At 37.6% G+C, this 19,905-nt stretch overlaps 1 protein-coding gene across 2 annotated transcripts in view; it reads right to left on the bottom strand.

Moving 5' to 3' along the window:
* SUCLG2 (succinate-CoA ligase GDP-forming subunit beta) overlaps nucleotides 1-19,905 on the bottom strand; it is a 101,181-nt gene that overhangs the window by 51,752 nt on the left and 29,524 nt on the right. For both annotated transcript variants that reach the window (XM_042880841.1, XM_042880842.1), the window contains exons 3-4: nucleotides 4,033-4,132; nucleotides 3,819-3,909 (exon numbers count right to left, since the gene is read on the bottom strand). In XM_042880841.1, the coding sequence (XP_042736775.1) occupies nucleotides 3,819-3,909; nucleotides 4,033-4,132 (191 nt within the window). The remainder of the gene's footprint in view (nucleotides 1-3,818; nucleotides 3,910-4,032; nucleotides 4,133-19,905) is intronic.

The following is a 19,905-nucleotide window of genomic DNA, read 5'->3' on the forward strand; positions in this document are numbered from 1 at the left end:
CAACATAGTGAGAACTCTAAAATATTTTGCACGTTGGCTTTCTGATGCATCTCTAAAAGTCATTTCAGAAACTAAGTAGTTTTATAGCTTGGAAAACGTCTCGGAAAATTCAATGTTTTGATGAAAGAATACTAAATTCCCCTAAATATTCTTCATCTTTAAAAAAACACATCTGCATATAATGATGAGCAATTGTTCCTACGATCATAACACGTGCCACAATCTCAAGTGCAAAGACCAAGGTGCTGCTCTACCATTTTGCTTTTCATTCTATAAGCTAAGCAGTCACCTTTGCACTTCAATTCTCACTGCAGCTTCTCTTTCCGACAATAATTCTCCTCAGCAGAGCTACTATTTTGTATCTTTCAATGGAAGCAGCAGAAACTATGGAAAACACTTCTTTAAGATTAATATAATTTAAAAAAAGTAGATGGCAATTGCCTTTCTAACACCATCTATTTGTCAGGTGATGGTTTTGAAAAATGACCACAAAGATCACCACTCTGAATGAAGCATAAGGTGAAATTCATTCTATCAGTCAGAAGTTCAAACTCTTGAAGCACACAAGGAAACCACACACCTGTAGGTATTAAAACTGTCTACCCAGCAAGAAGTGTTCCATCATGGAAATATTTCTGGGGTTTTAATAGTTCAAGGACTACGAACAAGAAGGATGTACTGTACTTTCATCCAACTTGCTTTTTTGACATTCTACTCCTGAGTACATAAGAAAGAATGTACTTACCTTCTGCCAGATTGTACATCTTAACAAAACAGGAAACAAAAAGTAAGAGAGAAGAAATTAAATGAAGCCCTCTGTGGTCAGAATGGAAGGAAAGATGCTATTTCTTTATTCTTTTGACTTGGAAGAAAATATCGTTTACAGTAATTTTTTTACCTTGCTTCATGTATAGCAAGCAAGGTAAATACATATACATAACATATAACATAGGGTAACGTGAAGCAACAGCTCAAACTATCAGCTATTCAAGAGTAGACTAAAGAAAACTCAGGGAAAGGAGATAAACTATGAATACAGAAAACTACCATACCACATTTCTTAGAAGCATCTGCCTATTGAAGGTTTCAATAAGGGGATGCTAGAAGCCCAATTCAGACACATAGCTCAGCTACCTGCTGCTATTCATCAAACTAGAAGCAAAACAATCTGAATTTGTCACAGTCAAACCTTTTACCTGCATGCGTAGTTTCACCTTCATACATATCCTGTATCAGTGCATCTGGAAAATGTGAGTCAATTGCTTTAGACACAAGTTAAACAAAACCACCTGGTCCTACTGGAGCTTCTTGGAGTAGTTCAGTAGTTCCAGAGCCCTCAGGATCCAGGCCTGGCTCAGGTCAGAAATCAGCACAAACCTTAAGGACTACAATTTCATCACAGCACGTTGGATTTACGCTACTAAATCTGTTATCTGCTGCTTCAGATCCAAATGATTATCCTCACCATTGTGAATTAACATCACCAAATTACTGCTAGTCTGTCTACTCTATAGCAGCCAATACAAATTGCTGTCAGGCTGTGCAATGTGTCACACCTCCCAGCAAAAAGTTACTTTCTTACACCATCCTCCCTGTCTGATGCAAAGCAAAAGCAGGTAAACTGGCATTCAAGGTCTATAAACAGTATTTGTTAAAGTCTACCCACCATTCACATGACAAAAACTAAAGCAAAACAACGCATTGATGAGCATTTAAGACTGGTGCAGTTGAATATACAAGCCATTAATGTGTCTAATATTTTGCCTGTTTTGCTTATGACAAAGAATGTGAAGTATTATTAGCTAGTTTACCACATTTGGTTTATATTTTAAAACTGCCTTAGGGAAAAATAATTTTTCCCCAAAACTTCCTGATAACTTCAAGTTTCCCTTCTTAAAAACATCACCTGAAAATATGTCACATCTACTTTACTGAGTGTAACTGTACCAGCTCTTTTATACTGAATCAAATATTCAAAACGTTAATTCTGCTATTGCTTGGGGAAAAAACACAGGTAGCAAATTCTCAGGTTGTCACGATAAGAAAAAACTGCCTTCTCAGATAACCAGGCTCTCCAAATTCCAAGCTGCCACGAGAGGATTTTATGTAAACTTACAAAACAGCTTGCAAGTTATGAAGTTAGAGGAGACTTATTTATTTAAGGAACATCAATCTGAAAACACACAACCACACTTTAAATTCTGTAGTAGTTGCACAGGCTGAGAAAGCAAGCTGAAAACTCATTTTCTGTTCCATATTACTCTAATAGTACAAAAAAAATCTTTTTCCCTTCCTAATACATCTAAAAGTTGTGTGACCTCCACTCTCTGCCTTGACATTAGCTCACTGTTTGCTTTGCAGAAAGGAATGTGTGACAATCATACAAATTAAGCTAGGACTTTCAAAATTCAACTGTATCATCAGTGTATAATGTCTGACAATAGATGATCCACTTCTCCTCGTCAGAAGCGTGGCATCAATTTATCATGCATCCAGTTAAAATGCTTACAGTATTTCCTGCAATGCTTCCTTATATCTTAGTAGCAAAAGAAACATGCTATCAAGTCTGCTTCCCTCCTATACCACTGAAACTGAGTAGCACAGACTTCATATTAAGCTTCATATATGCTCATTAGCTATTCTATACGTGGTAAATTGGCATCTTAACATAATTTCTGTTTGGAAAAATAATAAACAAACAGACTTCTCTTTCATTTTTATCAATTTCAAAGAAAAATCTGGAAGTTTCTTTGTTGGAGCTAAACATGCAATTGAATGAACAGACTGGCACTCAGACAAAAGAGAAAAACGTATCAGTATGGGACATTTCCAAGTAGTTTAACTGTGGGAAAATGACAGAATCAAATAATTTATACAGGAAAGCTGCTTTAACAATACGTTTTCAAAGCACAGTCCCTTCATATGGGAAATTAAACACACACACACACCCTTTTTATATCCTTAGTGTCATCACAATCTCTAACAGACATACTTTAATAACGTTTCTCCTGTTTAATATCTAGTATTTCTTTTAACAACACCTTATCAGGAGTGATGGTAATTTGCTGTCTATGCTCCCCAAGAGAAGAATCACCTGAGCACTTTCCTGCAGCCCTCATTAGACAGCAGCTTTCCAGATAAGTGTTCCCCTTCTATGCTAATACCAAGCTGTTCACAATATATTAAAAAGTGATCTGCAGTTCCTTTCAGCTCATGCCAAATTATCTCCTGGCATCAGATACAGCGTGGCTCTAAACTACACACCTGTCTGAAGAACTTTGTTCAGTAAATCAAAACAAGACAAAATATATATACTAGGTATATAATTGCTAGGATTTTCTGACTTTCATCAAGCTAAAAATAAATCTTGAAGTGGTATCTATGCTTCAGTGATTTAGATCAACACATAATGACACACTCATTCCCAAAGTTTGTGGTGAATGAATTAAAGATCATTATACTGCAAATTACCAGGTATATATTACTTCCTTTAGTGGAAAGTCAATGAGCATGTAGAACTCATATGGAGTTCTGTCAGCATCGAGTATGCATCTGATGAAGGATGAAGCAATGAGAAAGGATTCTGTGCATCACAGGTGGCAAAAAGGAAGATATTTTTCCACTTCTTGGTATACTGAAATGGACAGACTAAACACATGTACACAAAGTTATCTGTTTTTTTTTCTGTCATCAACTGGATGAAATAAATGTGACATTGGTAAAGGAATGGAAAAAAAATAAATCTATGACATACACGCCAGTATGATAATGCACAATGCAGCCAGGCAGTTCTTGATTTTTAAGAGACAAAACCTTACCTTTTTCACTTTCACACCATCCTTTGGAGTCTGCTTTGTTGACAGATTGTACCCAATCATCTGTTTAGCAAGCTGTTCAACAGTCTTAGGGCTACAAACAAAGGAAGGTTAGCTTATTGAAAGATACTAGAAGACACCTACGTAGCTATTGTAGACAGCTTGGATATTACTAAAGAAGCAGCTTATGCATAATTTCTCAATTTTCAAGTCTTACTCTTTAGTTAGATGGACTCCTCCTTTCAATCCACTGTTGAAAGTACCTTTTCCTCTCCCTCCAGCCAGAATCTGTGCCTTCAGAACAATTTCTTTTGCCTCTGTAAAAGAAAAAATAGTGCTCTTCTACCATGTGCCATTTACTGAGCTTGTTATTTTAAGTTTCAAAAGCATTTCCAGGTTAGATTCTTTAAAAACAATGAGAAGTTCAAAAAATAAGAGAAAATTAAATCTACCATCTGTAAAGCCACCTGGCAAAAAGAAAAAGAAACCAGATGTTGAAGAATAAACAGACAGTACCTATTAGCTGGACAAATACATCAGTATTTAGACGAAAATCATGCTATCAATACTACAGGACCTGCACAACAAGCCATATCACCAGTAAGTTTGACAACTTACACTCTAGCACGGCTTTCTTAAAGGATATATCAAGCCATATTTTGTACTGAATGCAGAACAAAAATGCTCATCAAGGATAATAAATTCCAGTCCTTTCTCTGAGTACGCGCAGGCAAGGCTATGGATGTGGTCATAAAAGAAGATATCTTCCTCCCCAAAGGACAGGTAACCATAGAGCAAGGGCACTAGCTGTGAAAACATGTTATCTTGTTCATGAGATAAGACATCATTTCCATCTGTGGTAATGTGAGTATAACAGTGACAAGAAAGTGCAGCGAGACACAGAGACAGAATTAACTGCAATAAGATCCACATTCCAAACCAAAGGGTTCCTCACATCCTTCTGAGTAAAACAACCAAAACCAAGACAAACTTCAAAGCACTTCTTGAACCACAGATATCAGCTATAGGATTTTTATATGTACTGACACTACTCTCAGTGCCCAAAATACTACCAGGTATTTTGCAACATGCGAGACGCTACTATGAACACAACATTTTTGTTTTGTGATTGACTCAGTTCCTTCTGAGTTCAGGGGAGATCTGACTGCAGCGATGTCTGGATGAGGTCACACCTTGAATCAAACTGGTTGCTTCAAGTATGCAAGAAAACATGGTAATTTCACATTAAATTGACAGATTTGCTGCTTACATGGCACAGGATATATATACTTACAGTTAAACAAACACAGGCTTCCAAGGCTTGTATTACATGCAAACGCTTTACAAATGACTAAATACAAGTTTGGAGGTGTAGTCTTTTTTGGTGAAGACCAGTTCTAACACAGCATCATTTCAGAGTTCCAGGAACATAAACTTCAGTGAATAGAAAGCAAGTTGTGTCTTAGGACAGAATAAATATTATGAAATAAATATTCCTTTTTGTGCATTAAGGCAGAAACGTATTTTTAAAACAGCTATTGGAGGCACTGTATTGAGAGTGACTGATTTCCAAGCTGCTCAAGCCCAAATCCTTCCACGTATTTATCTGTTCAGTAACACCTGACATATATCACTCTGAACCTTAAAAGCCTCCTTGAAAGTACTCCATGCATTTGAATATATGTTCTCAGCTCCCTATTATTCATGCCACTCCAAGGCAGATAACAAGGAAATTTAAATGCAACAAAAAGTTTTATATCAAGCATTTTCTAAGCACACAAATTATTAAGATGAATTAAAACTATAAATCATTTTCCAAGCTACAGCAGTACACCCTAATGTTACAGTAGCTGCTGTGATAAAGAATCTGATACAGTATTGTTAATGCATCGCTAATAGATGCGGCAAACATTTAATTAGATCAGTTTATGAGCTGACCACACTGACAGGGCGGGTTTGGAATGTCAGTGAGATGCAATGTCAGTTAGGGGAGCATTGATCACCCCCCTGTGCACAGATCCTAGGTCAGCAGCTCCTTTTTATTCCTAACAGCATGTCATGGAGTGTTGATTATCCTCATTTGGCTACAACAAACGAAGACAGAGAAAGGAATTAATGTCTACGTTTTTAGAATCCACTAGAGAAATATCAAGGCAATGCAATGACTTCAGAAAAACAACTATCAAAAGCATAAATAAGCACACTAGAAAGTAAGCATAACCACGTAAAGATTAGACCTGAGGAACTAATCAATGTGGGAGCTCGGCAGAGCACGGTACAGCAGGTTCTCCTTGCCCTAGGGAAACCAAGAGGAAGCAATTTAATTCAATAGTTATTTGCCCAAGCTCTGTAAAATGAAGTAAACCAGCCAGATCTTATTTTACAGTAACTAGGCCTGATCATTCAGTACTTACCAAGCTGATTCACTACTTAACAACACCATTTTATTTAAAGAGCTGGTTTCCTGAAACGTTCACATAAAGTTGTCTGAATGCCATCTTCTGCCTGAGTTCCCAAATTGCTGTGAGAATCTACCCCAAAAGACAAATCTGGTTTTAGCTGGGATATGTAAAGCAATTAATTCACCTTCACCTTCATTTGTAGGCACTAGCAAAAACAAACAAGAACTAAAAAGGAGTATATAAAGTCAGTATTACATTTATTAAAAACAAAAAAGCTGTAATTAATTTCAATTAGAAGCCTTCCAAACTGCTGTAGGGAGGTTGGAAAAATGTTTCAGGGCCGGTTGTGTAGTTATTAGCATTGTGTTTGAAGAGAACCTTGCAGAAACAACGTGTCTTTACACTCCATTAAAGCACAGTGCAACATTTTCAACAGCACTGCATTTGGTAATTAAGGCTCCAATGAACTTCTGTTTATGTCCATTGATGGAAAATGAAAAAAGGCAAGCAAAACAAAAACAACCCACAGAGACTGTTTCTTATGTGCATACAGATCTGATGCCACAGATTCAAGATCTTCTTTAACCTTAAAGGTAATAATAAAGAAGACTTTAGTGTCACTAGTTTAGCAGCAAACAGTTGAAAACTTCTCCACGCAGATTAATGACACATTTCTGGTAACAGTATGCGTTCCTAACTAATTTTAACTTGAATGCATTATTATCTCAGACTTGACAGTTTTTCTATTGAATCATATACACATATGCATACACATTTTACATTACCCTGCAGAAAAAAATCATGTATATACAAATATGTGCATACACGTATATATTTTAGATAGACCAAAATACAGCTAAGCCAGATGCCATTAAGTACGACAGACCTGTAATTCCCCAAGTTTAAAATTTAAACACTGCAATTGGTTCCAACCATGTTCATTTCTAACATTTCCTCTAAGAACAGAGGAAAAACTCGTAAGTACTTGTATTTTAACTAAATACCATTGTTTCAGGAGAACAGAATACAAAACTCTAAGGCACAAGCATCCTCCACATTGCATTCAGCAACACATCTCCTTCCCTGCAGTCAGCACAGTGCATACCAATGGCAGAGCTGCTCCTTGCAATTGCAACAGGCTCAGCTCTATAATGAAAGCCTATTTAGAATCAATAAAATCAGTCCTGCTTTTGGGAGCTATGATTACTCTGGTCCACTGGTAATGCAGCAGAAATGAAACAGCTTGTTCTCAGCCCACTGCTGTGTATATTTAACTACTGAATTCCTGATTGTGAAACAATATACTAAGAACTACAGTTCTGCTTGTTATATGGTATGTTAATTTATTACCTGTGAACAACTTTCCATTATTATTGATACGACTGCGTGATCGCAAATTAGCCATGTTAACAATCACATTAAAGCACGCTGTAGCTTACCAAAAATAAGCTGCTCTAAAGAATAAGGAATGTAAGCCTGCACAGCACAAGACCTCACTCCTGCCTGTTGAACAACAGATCTGCACCCCAGAGCACTCCAGAGTGGCAGCACACATGGCAGTGAGAGCACAGGGCTGAGCAGGAGGTGGCCTCGCACAGCATCCTAATGACATCTCTGTCTCACCGTGCAACCTTCTGCAGCTCAGCTTCTCTGTCTGCAGGGGTTCTGCGAAAATTAATTAGCGTTGGCACCTCTTGAAAGTGCAGAGCCTGATTCAGTATTACACTTGTGTATTTTTGCCCCAGTGTAAGGCAACTGATGACAGGAAAAGGGCCAAACTCAGGCACCTCTCCTGTTACGAGGTAAGGACACACTGCAGAAGATATGGAAGTAACCCATGGGAACAGTGTGATGAAGACACATTGAGGACAGGCCTAATTCACATCTTGCAAAAGCAGTGTCTGCTCACTGACCCAAGTGTTTATGGTCCCATTTGTTAGTCCAACCTGCTTTGTGATTTTTCTAAGCCTTTCCTGCTTCAGCTTCCTCATTAATGTTGATACCCAAATGTGCCCTTTAAGGTTTCTGGATAACCTCCCAATCTCCCCCAAATGGTGTCTGCAGTTTAAAGCTTGTAAAGGGAACTCTGAGATGTGGAAGGCAGTAGAAACTCAACTCTCAAACTTGACCTAATCTGATTTGATAATAGAAACTTTCCTTCTCAGCAAAGAAACTACATTCCCAGGTTTCACTTGTCCTCTCTTATTGTTTTTGTTTGTTTTTTTAAACACTAATGCAGGAGTTTCTAGCTTTCCTTTAGGAAAGAACAGCAATTCCTCTATACTGCTCAGGCAGAATCCTGCCACATGCTTACTGTTCTTCACATTATTTTCCAGAGACACGGTCATGTATTTGCTTCAGCATGAGAAGGGAGGGAGAAGCATAAAAACTACAAGGATGGATAATAAGCATAATATAATAATAGTTAAAAACAGTAGCACAGCATAATTCCCAAACTGAACGCTGAATCTTCAAGTTTCCCTAAGAACTTTTCGTATTTAGGCCTCTTTACATGGACTTGCCCCAAAATTTGGGGCAACTTGTCCCGAGGAGCAGTTATTGCCACTCCTGCTGCTCCCAAATTCTGAGTGCTCCAGGGATGCCTAAGATCATTCCTCAAGCTCTGCCAAATACACAGACTGACACGGGGAATGGGAGCTGAACACAAGAAGATTCCTCCCACATCTACCAAGCCATTGCTGTGCTTAAACACCTTTAGAACAAAGTTGAAAAAAATCAATTTGTGTTTCTCCATCCCTCTTCTGATTTTAATTTAAACTCCTTTTCTCTGTTATTCCCACCCTTCTGCCCCATTAAAACCAAAAATTATAAGAATTATGTTCTTATTCATCTACTTTCTATATGCTTTGGTTTTCAGACAAGTTTAGAATTAAAGTTAAATAAATCATCCTTTTCATGACTCCATGGTTTTGAATATATTGTATATTTATTGCCAGATTATAAGCCTCATTAAAATCTATAATGATAAATTAGTCAGTCTCTTGATTCTGTCAGTGTTGTTATTAATTGCTTTCATAGCCATTACTACATACTCCACAAGTGATAAAAATTTTAAAGCTAGATAAAAAACTATGCTAAAGCTCACTTTTAATACTGCACCTTTAAACCTCGGAAGTAATCAGGTCTTCTCAACTTATATATTTAAGTTAAAGCTGATAAATTACTTATACAACAAAGAGCCGTTAGAATGAAGAAAATGCGCACATTAAGGCAGACATCCAAAACGGGAAAGTTTCCACATTAAAATTATTTCATTGTATGGACATTTTATGTTTAATCAGTCATCCTATTTGTGATATTTTGCAACCTTTAAGAGTTTCTCTTTTCAACATAAGTTCTCAATTTTAATGAAGATTTTACTCTGCAATAGACCCAAGGTTTAGAAAAAACTACAAACCTTGGAAAAAGAAAAGAAAAATCTCACTAAATTCATTTCACTATAACCTTTTTTTGGATTCAAGTTTCCTTTGCTTTCTCTCCTTTTTTTTTTTTTAATATTTATAAACATATTTCAGAAGTTAGCAGATTCAGGCAGTTCCACTGCATCCTAAATTCTTGACTGAATACCACAGCACCATTTGTTTTAATGCAATTCAGAGAACAGGTTTCATGCAATCTGTAGTGTTGAAGTCAAGCAGTCATTAAGAACCAACTCTGCTCTCACCCCTAGCTGCAACAATACACACACCTGCTTTTCTGGAAGGATTTCAAAACTTCATTCTTTGAGATTAGGTATCAGGAAGACAAGCCAGAAAGAGAAAAGTCCTACTGACTAATTCTGCTTCTTTTGTCCATTACTGAACTGTAGAGATTATTTTGAAAAATAAGTGGTTAGTGTAGAGAACAGAAAAAATGAGGAACGTGCATTAGTTGTCTCATAATTCACTCTGAGGAATGAAAGAGTTACAATAGAAGATAAGACGTGTTTAAACACGGAGAATAAAATGAGAAGGCCGAATAAACTAGCAGGGAATTCACATGGTAGAAACACAAAACCTACATAAACGAAAAACAACAAAAAAGGGCAAAGCCAAAAGAAATCCGGAGCCCATCACACCGTGGTCACTGGGCACCAAATCAACAGCTTTGAAGGAATGGGAACACATGAGAAAGAAATCACAAGCTCCTCTGGCCCAATTTCTACATGTTTGGCAGCAGCAGTGGGGAGGACAGAGGCCCTGACACCAACTGACCCAAGAGCACAAGATGTGCGTGCATTGCCCGGCCGTCAGCAGCTGTCATCTCCGCTTCATAATAACTGAGAGCAATGAGCACGAATTCACAATACTGAAACACTTTCACCAAAACAGCTCATTATCTCCTTAATTTCAAGCATGCGCTAATGCTGTCTTAGCATTTGAGTACACGCATAATATTTCACGAGCTGGGATTTTGACATGTTTCATGAAGATTTCTTAATGAAGCTCCACACCTAAAACTTCTCTACTGATTTAAGTAAAAATTCTTAGCTGAAAACTTGCATTTTTAGCAAAATTAATGTTTTGAGGCAGTCACCAACAAGCAATTCTGCTTGCCTCTAAGACTTGCAGCCCTCAGCTGTTGTTTCATTTTGTAGGGCTGCATTAAACACGACATGGCTGTTCAGACCATGCACCCATGAATTCATACCAATACCACAACCATGCAAAGGAGCAGCGAATCTGGCAGTATTCTGATCTGAACCAAGTCCATTGGTATTGCTGTGTGCTCCAGCAGTTCAAACCAACATCCAGCTCAGATAGAATTATGGAGATTTTTGCTGAAACTGAAAATTTTCTGATCCTCTGAAGAAAATCATGGTATCCTGGGTGATGACCAGTCTACAACTGGGTGGGAAATATTTGTTACAGAAATCTAATCTAATTTATGGAAACAGATTCTTTCTGGCAAAGAAAAGACTGTCATAAAGCACGTAATGAAAATAACTACCATTCATTTAAAATAATAGGGCTTTTTTGGCTTCTAATAGACATCTGATAACAGGTCTGAAATCCAGATGAAGTAAAATCAAGGAGCAGAGCTGCTAAGCAAAGGGTTTGCACAAGGCTAAGTGAAACATAAGTTCTTTTGTAGATGTAAGTGGGGCTTCACAGATGAACAGGTATGGCCCTGGCCATCTGGAATATTAATAAATATCACCCTAGTGCAAAAAGAAAAGCCACAGAAAAAAACTGATTTGAATTGGTTCTGATGTGTCATTCCAGTTAAGGTTGAATAATGGCAGACTTCTGAGAAAAAGCTTATTCATTTTCAAAGCCCAGATCTAGAAAATCAAGTTAACCAAGTTTGAAACAGGCGGAAAAAAAAAAAAAACAACACACCCTTATCATCATAAGGCTTAAAAAATGGTGAAATGATGAAATTAAAAAAAAAAAAAAAAAAGGACAAATACGTATTTAAAGCACAGAAACACTGCAGGAGGAAAATAAGCATATTTATGATGGCATTAGGCAGTACGAAAAAGAAATATCCTGGCCCTCTGGCAACAGGCAAGCAAAGTACTGCAAGCATTAAGTTTCATCTGTGGCAAGCACAACTATATAACAATATAGTTTAATGTAAGATTGAATCAGTAATAAAATAAGCATAATTAACAAGGGAGAGGAGGTATTATCATCCTCTGCTTGTTTTTGTTTACTCATCATATGTGAAATAAGGGTGATGGCCAAAATAATCTAATATTGGAAAAAGCTTAAAGAGGAGAGCAATTACCTAAATTTGCTATTACCTAATTCAATATTCCAGACTTAATTTCCACTCATTACTCCAAAAGGACATCTCTCTGGCCAGTGGTAACTGGTGAATTGAAATTCAAAGCCTAAGAAAAATTCTGTTTAGAAGATAGGGCCAAATCTTTACCATCTGAATGACAATCATTATAGATCTACAAAGACGACCAAACTAACAGTTCTTTCACATGCATGCAGTAAGCTGAGGCATTCAACACAAAACCATTCAAAAACACAGGCCCAGTAATGCATCTCTGCCAATATTAATAAGCCATCTAAGAAAAATAATCACCTTTTAATATTTTCTCTAGATTTTTTTTTCTTCCTTCATTTTCTTCTGATATTTTTTCTTAATTTCACACCATCTGCAGACGCTTTCCCAACATACCACAGAAAGGCAACTTGGGGAGTGCTCCAGTTAAGCCAAGAAATATTTGGTAATTTTTACTCTTATCTTGGGATTTCTTCTTTTTTTTAACTATTGTATTAAGAAAAAGTCTTCAGTTTTGAGTGTTTGGTGGAAACAAGATAATGTAAATGCTACAGGCTTAGCTGTGAAGACTTGCTGTCTATTAAGAAAGGTTAAGAGAAAAACACATCAAGTTTTAAATGTTGTGACTGCTGCTCCTTGAAGGTAGATTGCAACTACTTGGTTGTGTAGATCAAACAAGTTTCCAGTTTTTACTTTCTCTTCCTTTGTAAAGCTAATCAAATGGAATAAAGCCCTTTTCTCCCCAGAGATGTGTATTTGTTTCTACATTCACAAATTAATTATTTAGATCACACTGTAAAACACTTACCAAAGCACACAGTATCCTTAGTTTTAACCAATGGCTTTCTAGCTGAACTAACAACATTCATGAGCACGCCACTGTACCAATGTATGTAGTCTCTTCTTGTCTCAGCTTCCCTTTACCCTTGCAGTTTGCTTTGTGGATTTATTTAGGAGCTGCTTGTTACTATACAAAGCTACAGCACGCTCTGTATGAGGACACTGGGCAAGCTGTTAGCTCCATTAACTCAATAATTGATTTTCGAGTGTGATTTTCAATTAATTTCATTTTCCCCATTCCACTGAAAACCAAAATTACACAGCCATATGGTGCTTCATAAGTAACAACTAAGAGTCATTTTCTAATCTTTGTGCACAAAAAAAAAAAAAAATGAACAAAAGAAAAACAAAAATACTTACGGTCACAAGGGCAGGGAGAAAATGAAGCTCTGGAATGTCTGCAGCTGTTCTTTAAGCTCCAAGGACTTCCTCAGCTTCCTGCCCGTTCACATATTTCTGGTCTGTGCTAACCTTTGGATAATCCAATTAACCACAATGTATGCCTCAAAACTCATCATCAAGGTCTTCTGAAACTGCAACTTCATACCAACAGCTTGTACGAAGATCTATGTAGCACATTGTGTGTTCTGATTGTGATACTCAGCTTTACCGACTGAAATCCCTCTCTGCGAGATGGAAATAACATGGCTACCTACATTACTGGACATTTCTGGAGTAAGATCTACATACGTTGAGGGAAATTTTCTTTAGAAGCACTTTGGATGACAGCTTTCACTACTGCCCAACCACAGGGAGTCACGCTGATGGACAGTCAGTTCTGTCTTTGGCACAAGCATCCAGATGTGCAGAAGCCACACTGGCGTTGGGTGCTTAGAAAGCAATTCACCTCCAGTACAGACAGATGTGAACACAATACAAATGATTCCTATCATCTGCACATCTACTGGGATAAAACTGGCAAGAGATTTTGTTAAGCAAGAGTGAGAGGAAGAAAATATTTTCTATAGTTAGGCATCAATGGATTACTTTAAAGTCAGGGCGACTGCATGACTTTCTTAATATACCTATTTTTAAATCTGCTGAATTATTTCATTCAAAAATGCTGTATGCTATGACCTTCGTCAGTTCTCAAGAGCGTAGTTTTGCCATATTCATCTTTCATGGAAAGACATTTTGAGGCTATGCTGAAGATAAGCCAAAAAGAATAAAATGCAGCATCCTTCCACATTCATATTCACGGGATTATTTTCCCCTAACAATCTTTGTGCTACTTTTATATGTATGCTCATGCTTTATATATAATTTTATACACATACATGTATAGATCTACTAGCACAAAAATTTCATTAATATAAAAACTTAAAATAGTCATACTTTAAAGTACAGAATACAAAAACTATGGTGATTAAGGGACAAAAGAGGGAAAAAAAAATCTTGCTCTACATTGTATTTTTTAAATTGTTTCAATTTTAACTGTTGTTTGCATAATGCAAAAATATTCAATTAACGTCAGGCCTGTAACCTCAGTTAATAGTAATATAAACTAAAAGTACTTTGCAAGAAAGATACCTACCTAAGAACTTCACAGGTCTGATGTTATTTAAAGATGTGTATCTTCTGTACATACACACACATACAATATTTTGCATAAACATACCTTATAATTTTGGCTATTAAAAGAGTACAGATGCTCAGCAATTGCTTGAAGGCATGAAGATCTCCTCAAATCTACAAGCACTTCCAAGTTAGTAAGTCTAATATATCTCCCCAAACTGCATCAAGCCAGCCATACTGTGTTCCCTTGCTTAGTTATGAAATGACAATGGCAAGCCTGCATTTACATCTAAGCAACATGTCACAAATAGGAATTTGAATGTTACTTTAGAACAAAGTTTATTATTGAGCAATGTGTTCATCTCCAGTTGCGAATACTTCAACTTCTGCATTAAAATCAATTTGGTTTAAATCCCTGATCTTGTAGATACAATGTTGGAGACACAGAAAAGCGAGCCCTGGAAGCTGGGACCTTTTTTCCTGGGAAGGTATTTATAGCAGTTGATACATGTGAAGCCAACATCTCTACCAGGGGGGCAAATCAAATCCCATGATCACTGCTCATGTTTTTCCTTCCTTGGTATTCTATTGGGCATTTCATACTGGCATTTTCTTCAGGTTTACAACAACCTGCAACACGGCCTACACATTTCCATCAGTGGTAGGACACGGCACACAATGCTATGAAAAACACAGCAACCACTTTGGTACAAAAACAGCACTCCACAGATGCTTCATCATCAGACAAGAGCTGCAGCTTTTCTCTGAGCATACACAGCCTCAGTCACAGTCATAACAATACATTTTGCTCTTCAGAATGGTTTTTAAATATTCCACGTATACTTAAGCAAAAAATACTATATATTGCTTGAGAAAATACATGCAGTCTGAATGAAGACAGCAACTTTCTCACATATGCATACATTTTATACTGCCCTGTTAATTACTAAAAAAGTTACTCTATGTCTTAGTTATAAACATCAGTAGTGTTTTAACTAAGAAATGCTGGAAATCAGCATTCTACTTGCTAAATTACGGACAAAAACACCGTTATCAAAAAAGTGTGCCTAAGTGTACAGTCATTCATCCCAAAGTGACATTTTTAAGATCAGTAATTGATTTTGTTTATAAAAGTAATTATTAATCAAACTCTTTCCAACTTCACCATGCAAGAAACGTTATCTCTAGCACACATCCTGAACAAATGGATCTAAGCCATTCCTCATTTTCTTAGCACTTCCTTTTCTAACACAAGCTATTTTCCCCCCTTTTATACATCCATTTCTATTGTTTCACAAGGGAAGCCTTTTTCAGATTTGTCACAAACGTAGCCGTTCCGATATCAACAGATTTTTTTTCAAAGCAAATCAGACACACAGCCTCTGGACTAGTTTTAAAGGCAAGCATATTGGATACATGAGAAATGAAATCAGATAACATACAAGTAATTTTCTTTTACTTTATTACACCACTGATCTGAAGCTGAACAACTACAATCACGTCCTTTCTTTCAATTGACTAACACAACCTGCTTTTCTGATATTACCCCAACTGATGCTCACAGAACCAAGTCTGCATCTGCCAAAGGGACTTTCAAGCAGCAGCAAGTAAACTGAGGTCTGGTCCTGCTTACCTGCAGCAAAGTTAAAATATCAACAGCTTCCTGGGTTTCAGCATGGGAAACATTATTAGAAAGGAAATTGATTTAAATAAAACCCTGGTGGGTCACAGAATAACAACCTGTGTAAAACCCTCCAAGGCAGCCTGTTATGATATCCCAAAGGCCAAGTGAGAAGACAACAGAACAAGGCACAGAGGTGTGCCTTGCCCAGGATCAAGGGCAATGTGTGTGCTTGTAACCTAAGAAAATGGCAGAGGGGAAAGAAACATGGAAGCAAGAGACAAATATCAGAGTGAAGAACCTGAATCGTCTGGAGAAATTGAGTAATTTCCTCTAGGAGTAGGATATTTCATAGCTCTGCACAGCGCAGCTCTGAAGAAAAGCCTCAGCCAGCACTGCAGAGAAAGGTGTTGATGGAGAGAGAACGAGAAACCTGAGGCTGTAACCTTGGCCATCCAGGTTAGAGAGCTGTGCTTCATGCAGTAAACTTTTCATGAAGCTCTCAACTGCCCTAGCCTGAAGAAAGAAGAAACAGGGCAATAAATAAAATGAAGAATTAAGAGTGGAATATTTTCAGCAGAACTACACATGCTTCTGTCCAAGCAGTGAAGTGGCACTGAGATGCCATCCCCTGACACCCCACGCTCAGTGGGCAGAGCTGGCAGCCTCCTGTCAGTGTCTCCAAGGACCTGTTCTGCTACACAATTCAATGAACAAAGAAAGAAAGAGAAATCCTGCAAACGAGCACTTAGAAGGATCATGCACGTTTATTACTATTATCATTCCTCAAAATGGCTTCTCATCAGTCCCCTAATTGAGAACAGCCATCAAAAATTAAGATTTAATTCTGCAGTATGTGAGCTACAAGTAGTTTAAAGTGGCTCAAAATCTATGCAGATCAAACACACAGTCAGACTTTTATTGCTTATTGACCTCAGCCTTGCACAGCTCTCTCACAGACAGCCAAATTTAAGGTCTGCGGGTTTGCTCTCAAAGCTTTCCTTGAATACATCTGACTTGATGAAGGAGTACATGAAGCTTCTCAGTGCTTGAGGAAGCCTAGATTAAAAAAAATTAATAAAATCACAGGCTAAGCATTATAAATCATTCAATCTCTAGCAATCATTTGGAAGCCTTTTATATGAAGGCTCTGTTGGTCAGATGCTACAGAGCAGAGTACCCTGCCCTGACAACCCTGGACTCCAAAATAACCTAGAGCTGCCAGATAATACTGCCGTTTCTGAAACTCCAGACCATCTGTATTTGAAATGAGCATTCTGTAGACAGTTCTCTGCACCTTTACCATGCCAAGACACGCCAAAGTACAGAGTCCCAAATGTAAACACCTTCTGACTGCATGGGTAAAGACACAAACATATGGACACAAAAAAGATACATTAAAAATAGTATTTTCCTGCAAAGATGCACCTCAAGTCAGAAGCAGCCTATTTATTATGCTTACAGTATTCACTGAATTAAGATATTACACGGTGAGATCAGGGTTGCCCATACAACAATCCACTTCAAAAAGTGGAAGCACATTCAAGTCAAGCACTTTTTTTTTAAAAAAAAAACAAAACTATTTTTTTTTAACTGGCAGTTGGCACCTCTTACTCTCTCAAACATGCTGAATTACTGTAACAACACAACACAAATTGTAAGGTCAAGGGGTAACTTCCCAATACTTCTAGCATTCTCTGCCCAACAAAGCAATTCAGCCACATGCAGTTCAGCATACACCTTAGAGTCTCAAGGCTCCCACAGTCACAGGGGCCAATGATGCCTCCAGACCCCTTTGTGTACAAGATAACTGCAGTATCTCACAGCGTTAACAAAAACTTTGCTTTCCCAACTGAGCTAAACTTGCCACATCTGTTCATTTTTAATTTATGAAGAAAATAACATTTTATTAAAGGAATGTCTTCAAAGTTGTTTCTCAGTTTGGGGCTTTTAAAGTTTTCACGCTCTTCCATTTTCTGTTTTTTCCTGTTGACAATTTAACATCCTCCTCTTGTAAATATGTGCCTCTAAGAATAAATCACGTTTTATTATTAAATATAAAAATATGATTGAATACAAAGCAGAAAAGCCAATCTCCATAAAGTTTCCAAACACAGTGACTGAAATTAGCTTTTATATGATGATTCAAATATGCATCCAGCCAAGCATTTAAGCAAGAGTAAGAGTAGCTGAGCTGTGCATGGGCTTGAATATCAAATGTGTTATGTACTGCCCTTAAAAAAAGGATACTAGAGAAGTAAAATCAATGATAATTCTTTATAATGTAAGTATTGTGCAATGAGAACCCTGATATATCTCAGAACTACTGCCTATAACAGCAACAGAAGTCCATAAAATTAATACAAACTTTTTTTTAAAACGTTTATGTTGAAGTTACATTTTTACTCCCCACACTATTGATTCAGATGAAAAAAATACAGGAAAAAAAAAACCCACAACTTGATTCTTCTGTAAATGTACTCTGCTTGGAAAAATGCCTGCATGAAGCACACCAGGGAACAGGAGCGCCAGCAGCCCATCCCACCTCACCCTTTGTTTAGATTGTCAATTCTATCTTTTGATCTTTCCCTGCAGTTGAAGAACCAAAAATTGATTTTCCCTGTAGAACTGATTAAAAAAAAAAAAAAAGCACAATACTTTATGTAAGATCCTTCAGTCTCCCACATAAGCCTATTTCTTTATGGATACACAAAAGAAACTGGTGTTTCTGTTCTGGCAAAAAGTATTTTCAGGTAAGGAATGCTCTCAGTGCACTGACTGTGGTTTCACAGTAAACTTAAAAAAAAAAAATCGGGGCTAAAAACCCCCTAAATTGGTCTCCTGAGGAGGAGTGCACATACCTCGATAACCTGCTGGAGCTCCAGAAGCTGAACTTCAGGAAAGCAGCAGTCCAGGTAAATAGGTTGTCTAACTTAACTAAAATCTTAGAGCTTCCCCATACTGATGCTGCATTCTGTGAGCCTCTTAAGCCAGCAGGTGACCATGCCATTTATCATCTCCTTCCAAAACAGCAGTTAATTGTTCAATGAGAAATATTTTGCACACTAATAGATCATTAAATACACATTTTAACCTCACTGCATCACCAGGAGTACTGCATTTAGGAATTAATTCCTTTGTGGTTACATTTACATTTCAGCATCAAGTGCTGACATAGTCAGAAAATAAAAAAGGGTTCCCTAAAACCTACAGGCATCACTGGTAATAGGAGACTGCATAAATTCTGTAGCTTATGGAAGGAAGCTGAGCTCACAGTGTGTTGAGCTGATCCTGAAGCTCCAAAAAAAACTTTGGACGTGCTCATGATTTCCCATAGGGAGCACGAGCAGCCCGTGCCCATTGCAGGTTCTGCTGTGCGCAGCCATCCGCCGTCTCCCATGGCTGCTCCAGTCTTCTAATCAATCTTCTTCCACGGACTCAGGAAGGCTTACACAGCTTTGCCCAAGCATTTCATTTGAATCAATTCAGCATTTGATTTGTCACGCAGGATTTATTCAGAACTGTGGGTGGATAGCATACCAAATGCTGTGTAATTGTGACCGAGCAATCTGTAATGAGACCAAAACCATTGACAAGTTTCAAGCCAAAGAACACTGACTGCGACTCTCCTTAAGCTATATGATTACCTCTTTAAATCTTACAGAAAGGAGGATGCATTAGACAACCAAAATTTAGTAGTGAAAAAGGCTCTTTTTGATTGGTTGAAAGACAGAAAGCCATGAGCCCTTGCATACACTGGGCACTTTTGCAAGCCTCGTAATTAGTGTTGAACTGGATATTTAGAAGCTTTCTTTGCCTTCCTCATACATTATGCTGTCCCATGTAGACATTCCTCAGTCCTGTGAGATAAGGCAAGCATCCTGGGCACCAGTTTACTCGTGCTTCTGCTGCCTCTTCCACTTTAGCCTTCTTACTTCGAGATCAAGTTCAGACCCTCTATGTGATGCAG

Source organism: Lagopus leucura, unplaced genomic scaffold (genome assembly GCF_019238085.1).
Source record: "Lagopus leucura isolate 7727_CA_CO unplaced genomic scaffold, USGS_WTPT01 Super-Scaffold_100028, whole genome shotgun sequence".
NCBI classification, from domain to species: domain Eukaryota; kingdom Metazoa; phylum Chordata; class Aves; order Galliformes; family Phasianidae; genus Lagopus; species Lagopus leucura.